This window comes from Diaphorina citri, unplaced genomic scaffold (genome assembly GCF_000475195.1).
Source record: "Diaphorina citri unplaced genomic scaffold, Diaci psyllid genome assembly version 1.1 scaffold484, whole genome shotgun sequence".
In the NCBI taxonomy this organism is placed as follows: Eukaryota; Metazoa; Arthropoda; class Insecta; order Hemiptera; family Psyllidae; genus Diaphorina; species Diaphorina citri.
Window position 1 is genome coordinate 101,294 of NW_007377919.1, and position 24,499 is coordinate 125,792.

The 24,499-nt window shown below is 38.1% G+C and overlaps 4 protein-coding genes and 2 long non-coding RNA genes across 10 annotated transcripts in view; 4 read left to right on the forward strand and 2 right to left on the reverse strand.

The window, feature by feature from the left end:
• LOC103509294 (trichohyalin-like) overlaps positions 1–9,138 on the reverse strand; it is a 23,530-nt gene extending 14,392 nt beyond the window's left edge. For 3 of the 4 annotated variants that reach the window (XM_017444132.2, XM_017444131.2, XM_026823680.1), the window contains exon 1: positions 8,834–8,937. The gene's annotated coding sequence lies outside the window, so the exon portion shown is untranslated. Of the gene's footprint in view, positions 1–8,833; positions 8,938–8,985 lie in introns of those variants that run through there. The other variant, XM_008473899.2, reaches the window with a different exon arrangement.
• Positions 7–24,499, forward strand: part of LOC108252406 (uncharacterized HIT-like protein Synpcc7942_1390) — a 28,285-nt gene continuing 3,792 nt past the window's right edge. For both annotated transcript variants that reach the window (XM_017444133.2, XM_026823681.1), the window contains exons 1-2: positions 7–241; positions 657–1,125. In XM_017444133.2, the coding sequence (XP_017299622.1) occupies positions 963–1,125 (163 nt within the window). In that variant the 5' untranslated portion in view covers positions 7–241; positions 657–962. The remainder of the gene's footprint in view (positions 242–656; positions 1,126–24,499) is intronic.
• LOC103509293 lies at positions 3,263–5,612 on the forward strand. The gene is made up of 3 exons (XM_008473896.3): positions 3,263–4,679; positions 4,922–5,220; positions 5,504–5,612. Exons 1-2 carry the CDS (start codon positions 3,723–3,725, stop codon positions 5,201–5,203), a joined length of 1,239 nt encoding a protein of 412 aa, XP_008472118.1. The 5' UTR covers positions 3,263–3,722; the 3' UTR covers positions 5,204–5,220; positions 5,504–5,612.
• LOC113467479 lies at positions 11,331–12,013 on the forward strand. The gene is made up of 2 exons (XR_003391545.1): positions 11,331–11,436; positions 11,852–12,013. It is a non-coding gene; the product is annotated as an uncharacterized LOC113467479 (long non-coding RNA).
• Positions 12,094–23,353, forward strand: LOC108252405. The gene is made up of 3 exons (XM_017444130.2): positions 12,094–12,510; positions 20,232–20,882; positions 21,359–23,353. The coding sequence occupies exons 1-3, from the start codon at positions 12,348–12,350 to the stop codon at positions 23,341–23,343; spliced, it is 2,799 nt and encodes a 932-aa protein (XP_017299619.1). The 5' UTR covers positions 12,094–12,347; the 3' UTR covers positions 23,344–23,353.
• Positions 16,813–20,184, reverse strand: LOC113467480. The gene is made up of 2 exons (XR_003391546.1): positions 19,660–20,184; positions 16,813–17,597 (listed from the first exon to the last, which is right to left on the reverse strand). It is a non-coding gene; the product is annotated as an uncharacterized LOC113467480 (long non-coding RNA).

Consider the following 24,499-nt stretch of genomic DNA (forward strand, 5'->3'; position numbering starts at 1 on the left):
TCAACTTATGTAAATAAATAAAGAACTCCAAATATTTTTCCTAACCTCAAAAAGTTCAGCAAACAAGTTGGCAGAGTGACAAAAATAAATTGAATTCGGCAAAAACTTGGAGTTGAAGTTATTTCTTACAAGTTTTCAAGATCGGCAAAAGGGGATGTTAATTAATTGCGCCACATAAGTCCCACCTGCTGATCGGCCATTAGCAAAGTTGATAAATTGGAGAGAACAGAAACACAAATAGGTAATTAAGAAAAAGATCCTTTTACAATTCCGATAGAGTCTGACGTGACTTTGTGAAGATTCATCTTGAAAAGAAGACCACCAGTTACTTATCCAACTGTGAAGAGTACGAGTATAAGTTACTGGTGTTTTTCTTTTACAATTCTTCAATCCTAAAATCTGCCAGCCTGAGTTTGGAAAGTAGCGCCACTGCAATGTAAGCACTAGGTCGCTAGGCCGCCCCACGTAAAATTTATCTTTAATAGAGAAGGTTCGTTCTTGGAACGGCTGGCTTTTGCCTATCCTCTATCCTGTCCGTCCTCCTTCTCTCTTCGATTTTGAGACAGTAAAAGCTCCGTTGTTACAGTTTCCTCTATCAGATATCTTCAAAATAAAGTACCCAACATAAAAATAATTATGATTACTTTTAATTTCAGAATCCCTTCTATTCTGCTCAATTTGTCAACAACCAAGATAAACTGAAAAAATCATTGAAGACTGAACCCTTTGACTGGAAATCCAGAGTTTGAACCAATGTCCAGAGTTTGAAACCAGTGTCTAATTCACTGAATCAACAATAGACAAGAGCACAACCCACAACACAATCACATTGAAATTAAAGCCTTTGACAAGTAGCAGAACCTTTGGCAAGTAGTCATTAGTTTTCAGTTCTTGAAAAGAACCGTCTTCCAATGTTGCTCAAATAGATAATTCCATTCTTCTCACCAATCACATCTCGAGAAATGAAAGTGACCCACCTTTCTTGTATCCTATTGGTCCTCACTTTGGCCATACACAGTGTCCACTGTAGACGTGGCAGGGGCCAGAAGGATGGCGGAGAAGGGAAGAAAGGAAAGAAGGGAGAAATCGTGTACGGACTCAAACCGGATTATCTTAAAATGAGAGGTAAGTAAGTCCCTTTTCCAGATTTAACTTTGTAGAATGTGTGAAATTGAACGGGACTCTAGATTTATTAAAAAGGAATTTTAGGAATTTTAATTGTGTTAAGCATAAATGCTTGTCAAAAATGTCGTTCCCCACTTAATATACTACGCTAAATGTTATGACATGACTTGGACTCGAACCACCAACCTCCAGATTCAAAGTCCACCGTGCTAACCACTGCACCACTGAGGTTGGTTATAGATTTATTATTATATTAAGGCGGTCTCTTCCTGATCCCTGATGTGCCGCGTCCATTTTAGTTTAGGACTATTGCACTCTAGATTTAACGATCGAACATGGTGGAGAGGCTACTCGAACAGTCGACCCTTAGCAAATGAAGGAACGACTTAATGTGAGACGGGCCTTCCCGGGTAAAATTACAGTGTTGCCAACGAGTACCACACGCTTAGCATCATCTTAGGAAAGACCGTTCTTACCTCTTATCGGACTTGTTTATACATACCATTTTATTTTGAACGGGCTTAGAACGCGCTTACCTCTGAGTACGTTTTTTCCCAAGTGTATTCTCAGAATGATCTGAAGAACTTGTTTATAAATACGGGTGTTAATATGGGTACTAAGTATTAGGGAAGTCTTTCCTAACACAGAGGTCATGAATTTAAACTTTTTGATTTTGAATGTTTACCTACTTATACCTAGCTTTTTGTAGCCCGTTAATTTTAATTTTAATCCTATCATTTTTTGTCGGTTAACATCCATGATAATGATATTTCTACTTTATGGTTAATGTTTCCAAAATTTCCTATCTTAAAATACTCCCCATGTAATGAGGGATCATTAAAAAGTGTCCAAAAATTGAACTTTTTTTTTGATTTTCTAAGTCCCAAAATCGACCGCCTACGGCGGCCAATTTTCGGCCAAAAATTTTCTATCTTAAAATACTCCCCATGTAATGAGGAATCATTAAAAAGTGTCCAAAAATTGAACTTTTTTTTGACTAGAAATGTGGGCTCAATTCAAATGCAGGTAAGTTGTGTACCCTACATTACAGTCCAGATTCCAGAATTGTTTTTACATGTATGAGTGTACCTAGTGCTTTCTTACTTTAGATTGGCTAAGCAAGACCTTTTCACTATAGGTACCTATGTGGTTTCATAGGGATTTACCGTCACAGTATACATAATTGCTAAAAATGCTAAGGTATAGCATAGTGTTTTATTTAGACTGTCGATCGACCTTAGTGTCCTTAGTGTAGACGCTGGTTTAAAATTTCTTTTAAAGCGTTCTTTGCCAGCCTAGTTAGCTTGAAGGGTAGCTTGTCTGCCTTGTAAGGGCTAGGTCATCGGTTGAAATCCCGCCCGAGGCGATTCAGGCTAAATTACTGGTTCTTGAAATCTGGATAGCCCGCACAGCCACAAATTTGCCCCTGGCGGGAATCGAACCGGCTACCTAGCTCTAACAAGGCAAATGCGCTACCTTCCAAGCTAACTAGGCTGGCAAAAAGACATTTCTTTCATCAACAAAGTGGGTGCAGTACTCTCCGTTGGCTGGACTAAATGCCTGGAGACAATACTAACTTAATCAAAGGCATCCATCTTGATAATAATGGCCATGGGTTAGGACCTCATGCGATCTCACATTGCTCTAAGGTACTGGCCCTATATTTCACCATGAGGTACTGGCCCTATATTCCACCGTAAACAGAAGGGTCGCTACCTTCCTCACACAAAGAACATCCTTCGCTATTCAGCGGGGGAACTTGGTGGCGGTCATGGGACCCCTACTAGGTTCTTATCACTTAGAAAAAGGGCCCTGAGAACCAATGGGTTCAAAATTTACACCAACCGGTAAAGATTTTTGGTGAAACAATAGAACCTAGAAAAAATGCCCTTATGGAGGTCCTCTTAGAACCAACAGGACCGAAAAATCAATATGCAATTTTCCCTTCTGTCTGGTTATCTGGTACTTTGTATGATTTAATTTTTCCCGAATCGACTGACCATATGAGTTCATTTGGATAGTACTTTGGGGGAATACACTTCCCCTCAAAAAATTGTTCCAAATAGAATTTTATCCTGTAAAGTTTGTCGGTTCCACACTCGAACCCTTTTATTGGAAAAAAAAAGTTATTTTCCGTCCCTGCTAGAACGGTTGACATTTCCCATTTCTGGCCTATAAATCAAACAGGAGAGGAGAAATTTAGGCGGGAGAGGAGGGGGAAACTAAAGTGATAGTGTGTTCAATGTTCATAAAATTCGAAAAATGTAATAACAGCAGGACTCCTGCGACATTTTATTTTATTTATTAATTTGTGAGGAAATTATTCTAATTTATTTTCGTTTTATTAAAGTTCTGCGCTATTCACACGCTTACTGTTTTATTGCCTGATTTAGTTTGTTTTGACAGTCGAAAACAGTTTATAGACACGGAGAAATTTATAATTTGTGTAAAAAAAACCCCCTGCTTTTATGAAGTGTTTCAAATTTTTATCAACGACTAAAACGACAACGTTTGGACTTAAAGGACTTTGTCTTTTGTGCGACTTTGACCAATTGATGTGTTACTAGCTGCACAGAAAGTGTAGTGTTTGGCATACAATGAAAGATATCTGTCATGTCCAATATAGTCTAGTGGTGATAAGTCTAATTCAATACTTTGCAAGCACCGAGGACATTGAAGTTGATGAGAACTTTCGGCAGTCTGACATTGAGCGAGATGTTACTGAGATTACACAATTAGGCTTCACAACCAGATGTTATGAAGACCTTCCACCTCTCTCTGTAGAAGTGGATGGAGCGCCACAAGTAGCACCTGTTGTGTATGGAGACGAATATGATTTTACCGAGGATGAAGGAATAAAAACAGACGATGAAGTAAAAAAGTTGCGAGAAGAGTTCTTTGAAAAACATAAGAAAAACGTGGGAAAGCCTGAAAATCATGACCATGATAAAGGTGTTCGAAATAATATACCACATGAGTTTAACGAGGTGGGTTTGAGAAACCTGAATGAGACTGATTTGAAGAAAGATGAGAATATCGAGAAGATACATCCGAAGGTAGAACATGGTGACACAAACAATGTGGATGTCAAAGAGAAAATATTAAAGCAGCATTGGAATGGCGAACAAATAGAAGTTCAAGACAGAAAAAAGCCGCAGTTTGAACTCTTTCCCAAAGATAGTGAACCTTTCCCCAAAGACAGTGAACCTGGATACAAGCATGGTTCACTACAGCAAGACTTTCACAAAGAAATTTACGGAGATGAACCCAACATGGAACTGAAGAATAAAATTATGAATGAAATCGACTTGAAGAATCCTGCTCTAATCAAAAAGGAAAACATTCACTTTCAAGACAAGCAACCAATCGAGCACAATATTCACAAAGTAAACCACATCAATAATAAACTGAACAATTTATTGAATTTAAAGAACAATCAAGGTAATAAGGAACCTTACAAAGGCTACAAAAAGATGATGAACATAGAACTTCAAGAAACAACAAATGCATATCAACATTATTCAGTTCAAGGACCAGGTTGTGGTCTGAAGAAGGTAAAGAACATTCTATCATAATATGTAAACTAAATAGATTAATGGAAATAGTCAATAACTAATAGGTATAGATGAAATTGGGCCTAATAGGTAGTTTTATGAGAATACAAAAGGAAATACAGGTGGAAGATTTCATTCACTTACCTATTTTCATGACGAAAAACAAACGCTTAAACTCTTTCGTCATCTTTAATTAACTTGTCGTGTTCCTTTCTGTCCCCCTACAAAATAATCGCCGATAGCGAAATTGGATCCAAATCGGAAAAGAATATCGAAAGCGTCAATTAGAACACATCCTAAACAACCCGAACCCTATTGAAAACGAAATTTTCACCAAAGAATGGAAGGAATGTCCGAGTAAATCCTACCCTTTTGAATCGTCGTTATACGACTGTGAATCTTTGAGCTTAGCCTATCCCCATCCTGATCCCAAAAAGCGAAGAACCTTTAACACAACATCTAAGCTACGAAATATGCGAGTCAATAGACACCCATACGTTAGACATAAAAGAATCAAACTGTAATCCGGGGAAATCGAAAGGTACGCCCTCATTTTACATATCTTGAGAGTTGATTGCGATGAACGATAAGTGCATTGATTATAGTTATTTAGAATAACAACAATACTTCACAACAAGCCCAACGGGTAGAAAATTTGCACTAATATCTATAAATCATGAAGGAAATCTATATTTTAGAAGAAAATTTCTCATCAGGTGTCAATATTTTACATTTCTTGAATTTCTATCATAATTTATTATTTTCATCAACTAATTTTCGGCTATGTTGCTTACAAAAATGATTTCCTTTTGCTCTCTTTATAGTTGCCAATTTCCCCAGAGAAGAATGTGCCACATAAAAAACAATACAAACTGAAAAGAGGAAAACGAAACGTCAAATCCACGAGACATACGAGGTCTCCTAAAACCACTGCGTAAGATTTGAGTATTCTTGGTGTTCGCAGAACGACCTTGATTTTTTTGCCCGAATAAAATGCCCTAGCCCATAGCGAAACAGATAATCTAGAAGTTTCGGTTTCTTTCCGAAGTTCAAACTAGTCAAAACTCCAAACGGACTAGGGTAACCTCTTATCATAATGATAAAATGATTATGGGAACATTACAGAGAAACGAAGAAATACAAAATCTGTATAGGGAATAGAACCATTTGCTTCTCTTTTCAATATTGGAAATACAGTAAAACACATCCCTCTTATTTATCGCTTCTCTTTTACGGCTGAAAATGAAATTGCTTAACACTTTGGCTACCAGACTCAAAATGCGTGTCTTTCCCCAGGTACCAAGCCCATATCTCAGGAACTACTGAACTCTAGTGAGTGCTGTAAATAAATATTGACATCTCCATTCTGTCTGTCATCATTTAGGCGTTGACAAGCTAATATTGGGTTTTCATGTATGCAACTCTTGACTCACGCTACTAACACTCACCTTATTGATATTCACAGTATCAACATTCAAAACATAATATTCATCATCACTACTTTCATGATTATCCAACGCATTCACTTCTCTATTCAACAACACTTTATCACATACTTTGAAAAAATGTCCTCTCTCCCCACACGCATTACACTGTCTATTTCTCTTATTCTAATTTATTTTCGTTTTATTAAAGTTCTGCGCTATTCACACGCTTTCTGTTTTATTGCCTGATTTAGTTTGTTTTGACAGTCGAAAACAGTTTATAGACACGGAGAAATTATTAATTTGTGTAAAAAAAATCCCTGCTTTTATGAAGTGTTTCAAATTTTTATCAACGACTAAAACGACAACGTTTGGACTTAAATGACATTGTCTTTTGTGCGTCTTTGACCAATTGATGTGTTACTAGCTGCACAGAAAGTGTAGTGTTTGGCATACAATGAAAGATATCTGTCATGTCCAATATAGTCTAGTGGTGATAAGTCTAATTCAATACTTTGCAAGCACCGAGGACATTGAAGTCGATGAGAACTTTCGGCAGTCTGACATTGAGCGAGATATTACTGAGATTACACAATTAGGCTTCACAACCAGATGTTATGAAGACCTTCCACCTCTCTCTGTAGAAGTGGATGGAGCGCCACAAGTATTTCAATCTATGTTTTCAATTAAATGGAAATAGTATACCTAACGATAACAAAAACATCTAATCAACTACATCTTTCACCTCTATGATGGACTGTATCAAATGCATTGCTACAAAACGCATTGCAAGAAAGAAAGTGTTTTAGTATGAAATGAAAAACTCCATTACTCTAAAGGAAAACCGTCCCATAAAGTAGTGAGATGATAATGTGGGAAAGAATAAAAAGTTTAAAATAAGAATAAAAGTCTAAAGAAATACCTTGAAGTCAGTATGGGAACTTTGATGAGATATGTGACCATAAACTTGAAAAGTCTTGGAAAATAAACTTGAAAGTCTTAGGGGCTATAAACCTAGTCTCTTCCCTATAAACCATAGGCGGTGGCGTGGGGTGAGATTTTCAGAAGGGGAAGCTACTTATAAACTCATGTACAATATTTAGAAGAACAAGCAGGGTCCGTCCCTCCGGGAATTTTTTAGCCCGTAGTGATTACAGAAAATCAGTACCTATGTACCTGCCTAATTTGTTTAATATTCAGTTTATTATTATTCTTGACTTGATTTTTTGATTTTACTTTCATGTAATGATTTAAAATCAAGACTAGAGCCCGTTCTCCCTTTATTCCCAATATAATGTTCAAGACACCCATCCATTTATTGGCCTTGCTCGGCGTAGCTTAACATAGGTGACGCTAAAACCGGTCTTAAATGATCGACTGAAGTGTTATCTAAAACTTTCTCGCTTTGAGTTCATAGGTCGTCGCGACAAATTTCAAGATCAGAGCTCATTTGTGTGAGAAAATGAGAAAAAAAAAATCCCACAATTAGTCAATTAACTTTAAGTCACCCATCCATTTATTGGCCTTGCTCGGCGTAGCTTAACATAGATAACGCTAAAACCGGTCTTAAATGATCGACTGAAGTGTTACCTGAAACTTTCTCGCTTTGAGTTCATAGGTCGTCGCGACAAATTTCAAGATCAGAGCTCATTATTTTGTGTGAGAAAATGTGAAAAAAAAAAAAAAAAAGACAGACAGACAGACAGACGACACCGAAGCGAATACTATAGTCCGTCCCTTATACCTTTTATTACCTTTAGTAATAATAAAGGAAGGACGGACTAAAAATCGAAGGGAAAAGCTGTATTTTCCTTTCGGAAACTGAAAGGATTTCTCCTTATCAAAATGGCGCGCCATCCTGAAGCGAGACTAAATTGGGGAGCGGAAAAATACGACTAGAAATGGAAGCACTTTTTTTTTTCATCGTTTTCATATAGGACACACCTCTGAACATACCTATGTGAAGTGTGTTTCCTATAAACCGTAAAATGGATATAACGTAGACAATACCCTTAAAAAAGACAACTAAAAGTCTTTCGAATGTGGGTTGTAAAATATAAAACGAGGATTACTGTCCGTCCATTAAATTTCGTACCTGTGGTGGCTGTGGTCTGTTCCTAAGAACTGGACCTGGCATTTCGCAAATATTATGACGTCAGAGCTACCATTACAATGGTTATGTAATGTTTTTCAAGGTTTTCCCGTTACGTCACGTCATAATGTGCGAAATTTAAAGGTGCAAAGTTTCTCTCAGGGATAAATCACTCCTGTCTTCTTTAAGGCCTAGACTTTTCAAGTTGGATTATGTTTTGAGCTATAACACAAATAATATTCTTGATCTAGGTAGATCAATATTTTAGATTATCAGAACTGATACCCAAGTTGAATTAAGCTCTAGCCACATCGTGTTAGGTGTCAATGACTCTTAATTGCTATTGGGGGTGACGCCCTTTTTAAGCAAAAACACCTTTTTTTCTGTAAGGCGCCTTGAACCTTTAAGTTGTAACTGGTTCCTACTAAAGTAATTGCTTTGTTCTTGCTTTCAGAAAACAATAATACTGAAATGTTACCGAAAAAATGTCATATCCACCCAATGAACCTTTAAAACGCCAACCCTTAAAGGAGGCCCCTTCAATCAAACCTTCAGAGACCTCAAGCCCCTTATTTCAAAAAATCTCACAGAAATCACAAAATTTTCAACCAACAAAACAAAATCAATCAAATTCTTACCAAAAGGTCGTCGAAAAGGTCCAAAATTCAAGCTCTATCTCTTCTTCAACTTTTACAGAATCTTTCCAGAAGATTCCATGACGAAAGTTTCCCGAAAAAACTGCCTGTGGAAATTTTTGCAACCAACAAAACAAAATCAATCAAATTCTTACCAAAAGGTCGTCGAAAAGGTTCAAAATTCAAGCTCTATCTCTTCTTCAACTTTTACAGAATCTTTCCAGAAGATTCCATGACGAAAGTTTCCCGAAAAAACTGCCTGTGTTCAGCTTGCTGTGACTCGAAACAATCTCGGCTTGGTTGGTTAGTACGGGTGGAAAAATGTTATCTCTTGTGCACATCAAATCAGCTTTGATAATCAGGCAATTAGCCGGCCAGAGTTAAGAGGACCTGAAACACAACATTAACCCGTTGTGCAACTTTTGTTGAGGTAAGTCCGATGAGAATAGAATATACCTTGTTTATCCTACCAGAATGAGACTGAAAAGTCCCCTTACTCCCGCAGTCTAAACAAGGTCTTCTATACATATTTCTAAAGGTTACTAATAAGATGAGGGACATACTACGGGATAGGCATTGGACATGCTACGACTCGGACCACAAGCGTCTAATGTAGCAGTTGTTTCATTGCTACGAAATAAAAACGGCTGTGAAACACCTTTTTTTTTTTTTTTTTTTTTTTTTTTTTTTTTTTGGTGAAGAGTAGGTACGAGTATTAAGTTACTGGTGTTCTTCTTTTACAATTCTTCAATCCTAAAATCTGCCAGCCTGAGTTTGGAAAGTAGCGCCACTGCAATGTAAGCACTAGGTCGCTAGGCCGCCCCACGTAAAATTTATCTTTAATAGAGAAGGTTCGTTCTTGGAACGGCTGGCTTTTGCCTATCCTCTATCCTGTCCGTCCTCCTTCTCTCTTCGATTTTGAGACAGTAAAAGCTCCGTTGTTACAGTTTCCTCTATCAGATATCTTACAGGCGAGCTACCTTTCAATCTAACTAAGCTGGCAAGTTCTACTTTATATTAAGTAAACTAGTAAAAAAAATGGCCTTTTTTCCAAAACAAATTACAAATGCATGTTCTCACAAGATGAACACCCAATTTGTTTGATAGAAAGACAAATAACTCCATTAATTCATCATGGGTTAATTACCCTGACACAAGTCACCCACAGACTATATTGTTGACTATAAAAGCATTACCTGGTCCTCCTCTTATGCCTTGAATTATTTATTAGAGCTATTGAAAACAAAAAAATAAAAATGTAAAATAATAATAATAAATGTAGACTAATAATAATAATAAAAAAAAATGCTCTAAAATTCTATTAAAAAAAATTAATCTATCAAATTTTGAATGACAGTTTCCAATATTCTATGTAAAATTGTAAATTCTGGTCCAAGAGAAAATACTCGTACCACATTTAGGCTACCAGGATCAGACTGTGGAAAGGGTCTCTACCCCCGCAGTCTAAATAGGGTTTTTATGAGTCTGCATATTTGATTGGTGCTAGCAAAAAGAGAGCTAAGATGCACATCCAGACAAAAGAGAAAAAGATATAGAAGAAAAGGAAGGGAAACAAATGGACAGAAAAATATATAATAGAAGAAAAGAAAGAGAAACAAATAGACGGATAAAGAGAAAGAGAGAGAGAGAGAGAGAGAGAGAGAGAGAGAGAGAGAGAGAGAGAGAGAGGCGTTTATTAGTCATGGGAAAGCTCTTTACCCCCGCAGTCTAAATAGGGTTCTTATGAGTCTGCATATTTGATTGGTGCTAGCAAAAAGAGAGCTAAGATGCACATCCAGACAAAAGAGAAGAAGACATAGAAGAAAAGGAAGGGAAACAAATGGACAGAAAAATGTATAATAGAAGAAAAGAAAAAGAAACAAATAGACGGATAAAGAGAAAGAGAGAGAGAGAGAGAGAGAGAGAGAGAGAGAGAGAGTCGTTTATTACATCTCTCTCTCTTCCTCTTGCCCTCTCCTTAACCTCGTCTTATCTCTATCTTTCCTTTCCTCTCCCTCTCTTTTCCCCTCCCTCTATCTTTTTCTCTCCCTCCCTCCTTCCTCTATTTTTCCCTCTCCTCTCCTTCCCTCCTCCCTCCCTCTCTCTCTCTCTCTCACCATCCCTCTATTACTCTCCCTCCTTCCTTTTCTCTCTCTTTTACCATCCCTCTCTCTTTCTCCTTCTATGTAGTTCCTTCTCCCAGCACATTTACTTGTAATGTTGTTGTTAGTTTTGCGAACATGACTGCATGTCTGACATTCTCTCTCTCCCTCCTTCTCCCTCTCTCTCTCTCCCTCTCTCCCTCTGTCTCTCTATCATTCTCCCACTTTATTTTCCTCTCTCTTTTTTTACTTCTTTCTTTTTCTCTCACACTTCATTATCCCTTTTTTCCTCTCTCTCTCCCTCTCCTTTCTCTCTCTATCTCTTTCTCTCTCCCTCTCTCTGTATTTTCTCTTCTTATTTTCGTTCTAGATTTATAGAAGTTATTTCTTACAAGTTTTCAAGATCGGCAAAAGGGGATGTTAATTAATTGCGCCACATAAGTCCCACCTGCTGATCGGCCATTAGCAAAGTTGATAAATTGGAGAGAACAGAAACACAAATAGGTAATTAAGAAAAAGATCCTTTTACAATTCCGATAGAGTCTGACGTGACTTTGTGAAGATTCATCTTGAAAAGAAGACCACCAGTTACTTATCCAACTGTGAAGAGTACGAGTATAAGTTACTGGTGTTTTTCTTTTACAATTCTTCAATCCTAAAATCTGCCAGCCTGAGTTTGGAAAGTAGCGCCACTGCAATGTAAGCACTAGGTCGCTAGGCCGCCCCACGTAAAAATTATCTTTAATAGAGAAGGTTCGTTCTTGGAACGGCTGGCTTTTGTCTATCCTCTATCCTGTCCGTCCTCCTTCTCTCTTCGATTTTGAGACAGTAAAAGCTCCGTTGTTACAGTTTCCTCTATCAGATATCTTCAAAATAAAGTACCCAACATAAAAATAATTATGATTACTTTTAATTTCAGAATCCCTTCTATTCTGCTCAATTTGTCAACAACCAAGATAAACTGAAAAAATCATTGAAGACTGAACCCTTTGACTGGAAATCCAGAGTTTGAACCAATGTCCAGAGTTTGAAACCAGTGTCTAATTCACTGAATCAACAATAGACAAGAGCACAACCCACAACACAATCACATTGAAATTAAAGCCTTTGACAAGTAGCAGAACCTTTGGCAAGTAGTCATTAGTTTTCAGTTCTTCATTGAAGACTGAACCCTTTGACTGGAAATCCAGAGTTTGAACCAATGTCCAGAGATTGAAACCAGTGTCTAATTCACAGAATCAACAATAGACAAGAGCTGAGCACAACCCACAACACAATCACATTGAAATTAAAGCCTTTGACAAGTAGCAGAACCTTTGGCAAGTAGTCATTAGTTTTCAGTTCTTGAAAAGAAGCGTCTTCCAATGTTGCTCAAATAGACAATTCCATTCTTCTCACCTATCACATCTCGAGAAATGAAAGTGACCCACCATTCTTGTATCCTATTGGTCCTCACTTTAGCCATACACAGTGTCCACTGTAGGCGAGGTAGAGGCCAGAAGGATGGCGGAGAAGGGAAGAAAGGAAAGAAGGGAGAAATCGTGTACGGACTCAAACCGGATTATCTTAAAATGAGAGGTAAGTAAGTCTCTTTTCCAGATTTAACTTTGTAGAATGTGTGAAATCGAACGGGACTCTAGATTTAACGATCGAACATGGTGGAGAGGCTACTCGAACAGTCGACGCTTAGCAAATGAAGCAACGACTTAGGATATGTAGCGCCACAACACTAAAAACTGACCATCGAAAAAAAAAAAAAAATGTATGTAACTTTGTAGAACAGAACAGTAAAGTGTCTATTCCTCTACAATTACCTGAAAATGGCTTACTGTGGCGTATAACATCTCTAGTAGCGCTGTCAACCTTTCTTGACTTGGCGGGGCGAAGCGCTGCCACGCTCCGTAATATGGGATACGTTTAAACACCTGAAGAAATTATTTTTTTGATTGTTGGAATTGGAAAAGCTAAGGGACATATTTTTCAAAAGTGATGTTTGTACACATAAAGAAGCCAAGTACTAGCGCCTGTTAGTAAAAGAGTTACGTTTCTATACTTTTATGGACGCGCTACTAAAAGTCCTACTACTACGCGTCCAATGTGAGACGGGCCTTCCCGGGTAAAATTACAGTGTTGCCAACGAGTACCACACGCTTAGCATCATCTTAGGAAAGACCGGTCTTACCTCTTATCGGACTTATTTATAAATACCATTTTATTTTGAACGGGCTTAGAACGTGCTTACCTCTACGTTTTTTCCCAAGTGCATTCTCAGAATGATCTGAAGAACTTGTTTATAAATACAAGTGTTAATATGGGTACTAAGTATTAGGAAAGTCTTTCCTAACACAGTGGTCATGAATTTAAATTTTTTGATATTGAATGTTTATCTAATTATACCTAGCATTTTTTAGCCCGTTAATTTTAATTTTAATCCTATCATTTTTTGTCGGTTAACATCCATGATAATGATATTTCTACTTTATGGTTAATGTTTCCTTATGGCAAAAACCATGGCTTTTTATTTCGTTCGACACCAGACTAGAAATATGGGCTCAATTCAAATGCAGGTAAGTTGTGTACCCTACATTACAGTCCAGATTCCAGAATTGTTTTTACATGTATGAGTGTACCTAGTGCTTTCTTACTTTAGATTGGCCGTCACAGTATACATAATTGCTAAGAGTGCTAAGGTATAGCACAGTGTTTTATTTAGACCGACGTCGATGTAGACGCTGGTTTAAAATTTCTTTTAAAGTGTTCTTTGCCAGCCTAGTTAGCCTTGTAAGGGCTAGGTTGAAGTCCCGCCCGAGGCGATTCAGGCTAAATTACTGGTTCTTGAAATCTGGATAGCGCGCACAGCCACAAATTTGCCCCTGGCGGGAATCGAACCGGCTACCTAGCTCTAACAAGGCAAATGCGCTACCTTCCAAGCTAACTAGGTAAGCAAGACCTTTTCACTATAGGTACCTATGTGGTTTCATAGGGATTTACCGTCACAGTATACATAATTGCTAAAAATGCTAAGGTATAGCATAGTGTTTTATTTAGACTGTCGATCGACCTTAGTGTCCTTAGTGTAGACGCTGGTTTAAAATTTCTTTTAAAGCGTTCTTTGCCAGCCTAGTTAGCTTGAAGGGTAGCTTGTCTGCCTTGTAAGGGCTAGGTCATCGGTTGAAATCCCGCCCGAGGCGATTCAGGCTAAATTACTGGTTCTTGAAATCTGGATAGCCCGCACAGCCACAAATTTGCCCCTGGCGGGAATCGAACCGGCTACCTAGCTCTAACAAGGCAAATGCGCTACCTTCCAAGCTAACTAGGCTGGCAAAAAGACATTTCTTTCATCAACAAAGTGGGTACAGTACTCTCCGTTGGCTAGACTAAATGCCTGGAGACAATACTTAATCAAAGGCATCCATCTTGATAATAATGGCCATGGGTTAGGACCTCATGTGATCTCACATTGCTCTAAGGTACTGGCCCTATATTTCATCATGAGGTACTGGCCCTATATTCCACCGTAAACAGAAGGGTCGCTACCTTCCTCACACAAAGAACATCCTTCGCTATTCAGCGGGGGAACTTGGTGGCGGTCATGGGACCCCTACTAGGTTCTTATCACTTAGAAAAAGGGCCCTGAGAACCAATGGGTTCAAAATTTACACCAACCGGTAAAGAATTTTGGTGAAACAATAGAACCTAGAAAAAATGCCCTTATGGAGGTCCTCTTAGAACCAACAGGACCGAAAAATCAATATGCAATTTTCGCAGTACTCTCCGTTGGCTGGACTAAATGCCTGGAGACAATACTAACTTAATCAAAGGCATCCATCTTGATAATAATGGCCATGGGTTAGGACCTCATGCGATCTCACATTGCTCTAAGGTACTGGCCCTATATTTCACCATGAGGTACTGGCCCTATATTCCACCGTAAACAGAAGGGTCGCTACCTTCCTCACACAAAGAACATCTTTCACTATTCAGTGGGGGAACTTGGCGGCGGTCATGGAAACCCTACTAGGTTCTTATCACTCAGAAAAAGGGCCCTGAGAACCAATGGGTTCAAAATTTACACCAACCGGTAAAGATTTTTGGTGAAACAATAGAACCTAGAAAAAATGCCCTTATGGAGGTCCTCTTAGAACCAACAGGACCGAAAAATCAATATGCAATTTTCCCTTCTGTCTGGTTATCTGGTACTTTGTATGATTTAATTTTTCCCGAATCGACTGACCATATGAGTTCATTTGGATAGTACTTTGGGGGAATACACTTCCCCTCAAAAAATTGTTCCAAATAGAATTTTATCCTGTAAAGTTTGTCGGTTCCACACTCGAACCCTTTTATTGGAAAAAAAAAGTTATTTTCCGTCCCTGCTAGAACAGTTGACATTTCCCGTTTCTGGCCTATAAATCAAACAGGAGAGGAGAAATTTAGGCGGGAGAGGAGGGGGAAACTAAAGTGATAGTGTGTTCCATGTTCATAAAATTCGAAAAATGTAATAACAGCAGGACTCCTGCGACATTTTATTTTATTTATTAATTTGTGAGGAAATTATTCTAATCGAATACACTTCCCCTCAAAAAATTGTTTCAAATAGAATTTTATCCCGTAAAGTTTGTCGGTTCCACACTCAAACCCTTTTATTGGAAAAAAAAAGTTATTTTCCGTCCCTGCTAGAACGGTTGACATTTCCCATTTCTGGCCTATAAATCAAACAGGAGAGGAGAAATTTAGGCGGGAGAGGAGGGGGAAACTAAAGTGATAGTGTGTTCAATGTTCATAAAATTCGAAAAATGTAATAACAGCAGGACTCCTGCGACATTTTATTTTATTTATTAATTTGTGAGGAAATTATTCTAATGCTGTAAATAAATATTGACATCTCCATTCTGTCTGTCATCATTTAGGCGTTGACAAGCTAATATTGGGTTTTCATGTATGCAATCTCCCCATTCCGTATGAATTCTAAACCTGTGTGAATGTTATCCATTTCACAGCAACAGGGCCTTTTGCTGAACGGATACTGTTTGTTCTCGAAATGGCTGTTTTTTTTCGTATCCTGGCTTCCTTCTCTCTTAGAGTTCGGGACAATAAGACCTTAGCAGTTACAGTTCCCCCGAACAAACCCCTTAAAAAATGGTCTGCCCGTAAAGGTGTGTCCACACATAGTCGACTGCCTCGTCGATCGACCATGTTTGGACACACCTATCCTGTCTTAATTCTCTCTTAGATTTCGGGACAATAAGATCTTAGGGGTTAGAGTTTCCTCTATTGAAATACCTTATAAGATTTCGGGAGAATAAGACCTCATTAGTTACAGTTCCCTCTATCAAAATACCTTTCTAAATCCTTTCTGTCATAATGTTCAAGGTATTACATGGATGTTGACGGCCGTTTCCGCGACATAGATCAACTGGAACGTGAACGTAACGCATGGAGCAGTGAGGAGGCCAAAAGGACTCAACCGGACTGGATTCACGACAACGGCTATCGGCCGCAAACGGAAAAGAAGTTCCGGCCTCGGCCGCCACTTCATTACAACCGGGTTGCGAAGGAACCCATGGACTATGGCAGCTACGACAAGTCGGAATTCTGGAAGATGATGACGGAGACCGTCGTTTCTGGGACACTGCCGGCGAATTTTTACCATGATCTGCCAACGCCGGAGCTTCCCAACACGGACGAAGCGTATGCCGTTTGTCGGGAGAACTTCACCACTAGTGAGTGCTTCCGATATCCGGACATTAGCCGGCTGCGGGACACTAAGGAGCGACGATTCATGAAGAAGTACTACCACAAGCAATACTCGGACTTGATGGAAGAGGAGTAAACACACGCAGTGGTGTACTCGGCTACTCGGAGATATGTGTGTAATGTAACTATTCGAAGATGGAGATTGCCTTAGGCAATAATTTCGCCCTTTGTAATTTCTTGTGTGAACCAATAGGGTGGGTTTCATCAACTTTATCGGAAGAACGCCGATTCGGTCCCATGACCTTTTTTTTAAAGTAGTCGACTAGCAATTGGGTCCCGGGTGTTTGAGGATAGAACTACCAATAGGGTCCCGTATACCTGTAATGAACTTGGAAAAAAAAAAATAATATATACCTATATAAATAGGTATTTATAAAAATATGACCCTCGGTTATATGAGTTTTTTTTCTATTTTTTACTCGAAAATCACTTTTTTTCTTCTGATAATGCAAACAAAAATGTCAGAATTATTATTCAAACACTTAAAGATGCAAACATTGTAAACGATAATGCTAATCCCAATAATGCTTTGTCCCAATTAGTTCTTAATTAGTTCATAAAATTAGTTCATATTAGTTCATAGTTCATAAAATCGGGGTTCTACTGGACCTATTAATAATGAATTATAAACATACAGTCACACATACAGCAGAATATTTATGTTGGGATATTAGCTTATTGTGATTTCAGCTGTGATATCAGCAACCTTAATAATTTGGTTACGTTATTTTATATACATGGGTACATACAAACCTATAAGTACCACAGGTATTGGAGATCAGATCAGAATAGTGACAGGTAGATAAATCAGGTACCAATTCAAGTGTGGGACCCAATTGGTCACTGACCCTCGCGTTTTCGGGACCCAATTGGAATTAAAAAACAGGTTTTGGGACCGAATTGGTTTCCTCCTGTTTAGTGTGGAAGACACGGATTTCAAGATTTCAGACTGAATATTTATTGTAACAAGTCATCTGGCCAAAACTACCAAACATGCTCTTTTTTTTTTTTTTTTAGTTATGCAAGGATCCGGTTGTAAGGTCTTCATCTTGATAAAGTTGTCTCGGTAGCTTCTCAGGAGAATCTGCACCGAGAGGGTATGTGCCTTCATCAAGATGACTTGGAGGTTCCAGGTTACTTCCAACATCAGTATAACTGTCATACATAAACTTCACAACATTATTCACGGTATAACTCACACTTCACGGGATAACTCTCTCACACTTATTCCTTCTCTATGTCCGTTGATCGAAATTTGTTTTATAGTACCCACTAGTATTATGATTCCTAGACATCTTATTACTCACTTGTAAAGGACTCACTACACTAGGTAGTAGATGATTAGGAGGTACTGGTAACTTAGTTCTGAGGTTTCTCGAGAACAATAACTGGGAAGGAGACCACGGTAAATCTGCCACAGGAGAGTTCCTGTAATTGAGCAAGTACAAATTTATGTCCTTACCTTCAGAAGTACATTTCTGGAGCATATCTTTCACAATTTTCACAGCCTTTCCCACCAAAACTCGATCCTGGGAATAAGAACTTACCGAAGTGATATTGAAATTCCATTCATTAGCAAATTGACGTATTTCATAACTCAGAAAAAAATACCTATCACAGATCACTTCTGCAGGAATACCATGGACACAAAAAATTCTCTTCAGACAGCTAATGATCTCAGAACTCCTCTTGGTCAACATCTTCCTAATCTCAATCCATCTCGAATAGTAGTCGATCAAGACCAGATAATCTGTTCCTGCCCAATGAACTATTTCTATACCAACCTTATAGAATGGAATATCTTGCATTTCTTGACTCACGCTACTAACACTCACCTTATTGATATTCACAGTATCAACATTCAAAACATAATACTCATCATCACTACTTTCATGATTATCCATCGCATTCACTTCTCTATTCAACAACACGGACCAATGGCTGAAACTTTGGATTTAGGCTCTAGGGACCTCAAAACGTGTTTTGACACTAAAAACTGATTTCTTGCTGGACACCACTACATTACCACCATGAAACCACCCACACTTCTCACACCTCCCATCAAATCGTGACCTGAATTGTCTTCCGTAACCTTGAGGAGACCTTGGAGGAGACATCCTTGAATCCTCACAGCCTCCTGATGTTGATGTCTTGACTGAATATTCTCACAGCCTCTTGACGTTGAATAGCTTGATTGAATCCTCACAGCTTCTTGACGTTGGTGGCTTGACTCCTCCTCCAGACGACAAATAATTCACAGGAACACTTGAGTTCAACACCTGCGCCTTCTTCTCAGCATTTCTCCACAGACTGTGCAGTAATTCCACCATCCTTGTCCAATGACATTATCTTCTCGAAGTAACCGTTGTTGTACATTCTTTGAATTGACTCCCAGCACAATCTGAACTTTCAACAATTTCTCCTCCTGAGCATCAAAACAGCAGCATTTCACCCGTCTTCTCAACTCAGAATAGAAACTGTCGAACGTCTCTCCAGACTGCTGCTTCCGATCAAAGAATTGATAGACATCCCAAATCTCATTCTTCTTTGGTAGACAAATCTCCGACAACACATTGATGACGTCCTCCATCGTTTCCTGTCCCTCTTCTACAGTTGCTCTGGCCGAGTATTGATTGAGGGCTTCAACGCCCATAAGATTCTTCAATCTTGCAACTTGCACCACGTCCGGTTTCTTATCTGTTTCTGTGGCCGTAAAATAAATCTTCACATCACGCACAAAATCTTTGAAGTTTTGTGCAACATTGCCTGTCATTAGCAATGCACAGGGCTTATTGAATTGATCCATTGAAAATTGAATATTGAATTGAGACACAGAGACACAAAATATCACATCATTTTCACGAAAGAAAATTTTCCGACTGCGCTATGTTTAGTGTGGAAGACACGGATTTCAAGATTTCAGACTGAATATTTATTGTAACAAGTCATCTGGCCAAAACTACCAAACACCTCCCACTTTATCTTTGGCCCTTAACAGGCCTGTTGAGGACTGAAAAAGTATTTGTGAAATCCACTAAAAGTCTAAATAAATATGCCTCTCCCATCTTCTTTCCAGATGACTTGGGACCTTGGGGGGATGAGCCAAAAAGTAGAAAGGACTGAAGATGTATGCAATGTGTGAATAGTGAGCCAATAAAGAGAAATACAAGATGACTCGTTTGAAAGTCTGATTGGACTACTCGAATTTTCACTTTTGTCATTACTTTTGTTAATTTTTATTTCCAGGTTGTATTCACATTCAATTAAAAAAAATAAATAAATAAACTAACGAACTAACAAACATAAACAAATAGATAATCATTACCTACTTTAGAAGACCATTACTTTATCCGAACTACCTACATATGTATAAGTACCTTATACAAACATAGTGGTAGTAAAAAGTAAACATTTATCCATAGAAATCTTAGGCAGGGACCCACTTCCAATAAAACATGATCTTAGCTGTCTACATGAACCTTATTTAAAGAGCATTTTAGCTTTTTCAACAAGAAACTTGAATCTGAAAATACCGTTTTCAGATCACGGAAAGCATAAGCAATCGGATGCTGATAGACCAAGTGATTCAAAATTTGAAAGCAATGACGACAAGACTAAAAAGAGCATCAATAAACATGATGAAAGAAAATCAGCCAGTTCCAGCGAAGAAAATAGTCACGGCTATGCGGACAAAAGAGAAGATAAAAACAATAAGAAAGAGAGAGAAACTGGTGGACAAAAGTATAAAGATAGTCCATCATATGATTATACGGAGGAATCAAAAGAGCATGTCCAAAGCGCTGACAAACGAAAGAGCGTTAAGCTTAAAACTAGATCTCCTGAAAAAGATGGACGTTCTCTAGAGAATAGCAACGTTGCCCTCAAAACTAAAAACGGAAAACAATTAGACAAAAAGGAGGGAGATAGCAAAAAGAAAACCCGTACGGGAAAGGATCCTACTGACTTGAAGTTGAAAGAGAAAATGGAGAGGACACGTATCCCAAATAGAGGAAAAGACACATCCAAATCCAAAATGGGGAAAACACACTTGGAATCCAAAACTGCTAAAAGAAATCTGGAACCTCGTAAAAATCCAAAGGTGACCTCTACAAAGGCAGAATCACGAATGACAACAGAGAAGACAATTCAAACAGCTCCCTCCAATGTTAGCAATACACCCTTTCTGCGAACAGGTAAATACGCCCAAATTGTCAAAAACCTTCATCTGGAGATATCAGAAGAAACCTACATTGATATAGCGGCCAACTTACCATACTTCGAAAAGAAGTACGAAAATATGACCGATCCGCCTGATGTACCAACAAAAGCTCTATTCAGTGACATGCAAATCGAAAGCGAATGGTCCCAGGAGGACTCAAACGAAGACTTATTCGCGGGCAGCTATTTTGACAACTACACCTTTCGGAATTAGATACCTCTACCTTCATTCGGTTAGTCATTGAGTTTTAAAGCTATCGCGGTATACCTCAGCAGAAAAAAAGTAGGTACGAGTACATATATACTCGTATTATACTAACTTATACATTTATTTGTCAAAAGAGATCAACATCTCAAGGTAGTTTTATAGCAAAACTCTCATGATGCATTGCTTGACTATCGGATGGCAGCTGATGTACTAAATGAAAATGAAAAATTCTGTTTGTTCCAGATAATAAATCTGAGACACCTGATCAGTATGATGAATTGAATTTATCTGACGAAGAGGCAAGACTATATCAAAGGGCTAAAATATTTGAAAATCAAATTAGGAATAATTCGGAACCCGTGACCGGGCAGTGTAACAATGAGAGATTTGAAGAGCATGAAGGATTCCATGATTTTGATTTTTCAAAAGAAGAACAAGCGCTCATCAATAGAGTTAAAAACAAAATGAACTTGTCTTCTCAAGAGAAGGATGAAGATGTTTCCACTCATTTAGAAAGCAATGAAAGGGATCAGCCTAATCTTGTGCCAGATACAAGAGAGCGACTTAGAGCAATGCTTGGAGATAAAAACACAATAGATATGTCATATGAGATAGAAAAATGTGAAAAAGAAGAGGCTCAAACTGAAAATAAGCCGCGTGGTAGGATTCGAAGAAATGTAGAAGAGCAACAAAAGGAACTATTCAAGTTTTATCGAAAAGCTGTCAAGACAACCACAGAATGGCAAGAGTGGAGAAATATATCGGGGGTCATGAAGAGATTTCCCAGGTACACCGCGGAATGGATAACGAGAAATAAACATTTCAAAATAGTTCAAGAGGCGAAACGTAAAATGAAAAAACAAGAAATCGTTGAGAGGTATGATCAGAAAACGCTTCAACTCAGGAAAAGATATCATCAAGGTAAAAAATATACTAGAGGAGAGGTAAAAAAGGTTAAGGGCAAAATGAATGAAAACAAAAGAGGGGACGATTCCTTATTCGACGAATTCTTGAAACCTCAGAGAGTAACACCTTTGCACAAAATTAATGATATAAAGAAAGGTTTGCATCGGCAAACACAATTTTATGATGGAATGTCAGCAAGTAACTCTGAACTTTACTACAAAGATAATAACCTCACTCAGTTCCAAGCAACAGAGTTTGATTCGAAAAAAACTGTAGAGAGTAATTACATTAATGAAACTTTAATCAGAAAACTTGGATTGAAATTGAACGCCAAAGAAAGAAAAGAGCTGAACAAGAATTTGAAAAAGTTCGAGGTGTTAGAGCACGAGACATTGGCACCCCATTTCTATGAGGACGAGAGGGAAGACATTTTCAAGAACGAAGAGAAAATATTCGGAGAGCGTGCGACACCACTGGATTTATTGGATGGGTTACAAGTCTTACCGTACGTACTGCGAGAGAAAACCGTACCTCCTGGCCACCCAGGTGGGGACACTCTAGAAGAAGTCATCCGGAATTGTAAACACTTGGATTTCGACAACTTTCGTAAACTCGGAGAGCAGAAGCTGGCGCGTTATGTCCTGAAAGTTCACGACCGACGAAGAAAGTACAAAAACATCACTCAGAAGACAACGGTGTTTGACGATTCCGTGATATCTCATGGAAATGAAGAGGAGTTTATGAAACGAATCACACTCAAAACCGTGCCAGGCAGACTGCTCTATGATCATGAAAAACTGTACGACAAAATCCTGCGAAACAAATTCAAATACAAGAAAGTCATTTACAATGATTCCCTCTGCTGGGCTTACCGAGAGCTGACGAAACTTGCACCCGTCTACATCAACATCATTCCAAAGAAGAATCTAACGTCCTTAGCCGAAGCACAAGAAGAGGATGCGTTTCTCCTTGGACACATGTTTCATTTGTGTCAAAAGTTTGCGTTTGATTTGAAAATGCGTGAAGGGTATCGGGTTGTCATTAACAATGGGCATGCCGGCAATCACAATCTTACCCACTTTAATATCTTGCTCATTGGAGGTCGTCAGATGAGATATCCCAAGTATTACGACCTGAGCCATTTCAATTCATATGCGTCCGAAGTAGATCATTGTCTCTCGACATACGGAGATGACTTTAAGCTTAGTGGACGGATGGCGGACTTTCTCGGATCTTATGGATCTCTGAAAGCGAAGAGAGCCAAGTGGTTATCATCAAAATATCCAAAGATGTGTCTTCCTAGTGAAGAGCAGGAGTTCTAAGTTTCAAGACGATCAATCTTTCAAAATATTTTTTTTATTTATCCTAAGTCTACTGTATACACAAAACCGATTTCAAAGGCATAAAAACCCCTTTCAATGATAATAATTCAGGAGGGAAATGGAAAATAGTAATAAGTAGTGAAATATTTGGTTCAAAATGAAATTTAGTAGAGAATTGCATTTCATTTTCTTGTAAGTACCTACATAATTTATTTTCAAAATCTTCAAATCTTGAACAGATTTTGTTCTCTCTATCTTTGTTTCTTTTTTTTTTTTTTTTTTTTTTTTTTTCTCAGGCAAAAAAATTTTGAAAACAAAAAGATAAATGAAATAAAAACGAATAGACGTAAAAAATCTAAACCGACATGTTGCGTGTTTTTACTTTTTTTGTTTCCTGTCCTCGTGCCACAAATACATAGCTCTTTACAATCACAAATACATAGCCACCTATTGTACCTGTCATAGACAGTATTGTTATTTCAAAGTAGATATTAATTATAAAATAAAAATGTAATTATGTATTACTTCGAGATGAAACTTGTAGAAGAACGAAAAAAAAAGAAAACTTTTATTCCATTAATTTGTTTTTCTTTTATAAAGGGAAATTCCTTTGCTTTTAGTTTTCTTTAATTCATTTACGTTTTCTTTTTACCTGTTGTTGTTCCTTTTCTTCGCTTCTACTTTCTTATTTAAGTTTCGCAAAATTCAATTCCATCCCACTTATCTTTTCTTAACTTGGTCAAGCGTAGGGTAGTGCATTAGGTCAAGGTCCGCCATTATCGATCTCTTATAAAGAATCCAATCCTACTTATAAAATAAGAAGCTCAGTATGGCGTATAGCTAGGACCGAAATGCCATTTAGAAGTGTCTTGATTTGACCAGTGATGGGCATATTTTCTAATAAGGTCATATGAAGCTACATGTTAATTAGATTGTACCTCGCCATAAAGGTATGAGGCCAAGCACCTCGATATAACCAACACCATCTGGTATCGAACGCCTCAAACGGCAACAATTGGTCATTTTACACAAGAAACGAGAAACCAGTCTCAGGACTTTAGGAACTTGAACTATGTAGTAGCGAAGATGACCACCTAAAGAGATTTAACCATAGTATGCAAATCTGGGTCAGGTCCGACTCGAGACCTTAAAACTT

Coding starts and splice junctions, on each gene's coding strand:
- LOC103509293 (XM_008473896.3), top strand. CDS start 3,723: ATGAAAGATATCTGTCATGTCCAATATAGTCTAGTGGTGATAAGTCTA. Junction 4,680..4,921: donor CAGGTTGTGGTCTGAAGAAG/GTAAAGAACATT, acceptor AATCGCCGATAG/CGAAATTGGATCCAAATCGG.
- LOC108252405 (XM_017444130.2), top strand. CDS start 12,348: ATGAAAGTGACCCACCATTCTTGTATCCTATTGGTCCTCACTTTAGCC. Junction 12,511..20,231: donor GGATTATCTTAAAATGAGAG/GTAAGTAAGTCT, acceptor TACCGTTTTCAG/ATCACGGAAAGCATAAGCAA. Junction 20,883..21,358: donor TACACCCTTTCTGCGAACAG/GTAAATACGCCC, acceptor TGTTTGTTCCAG/ATAATAAATCTGAGACACCT.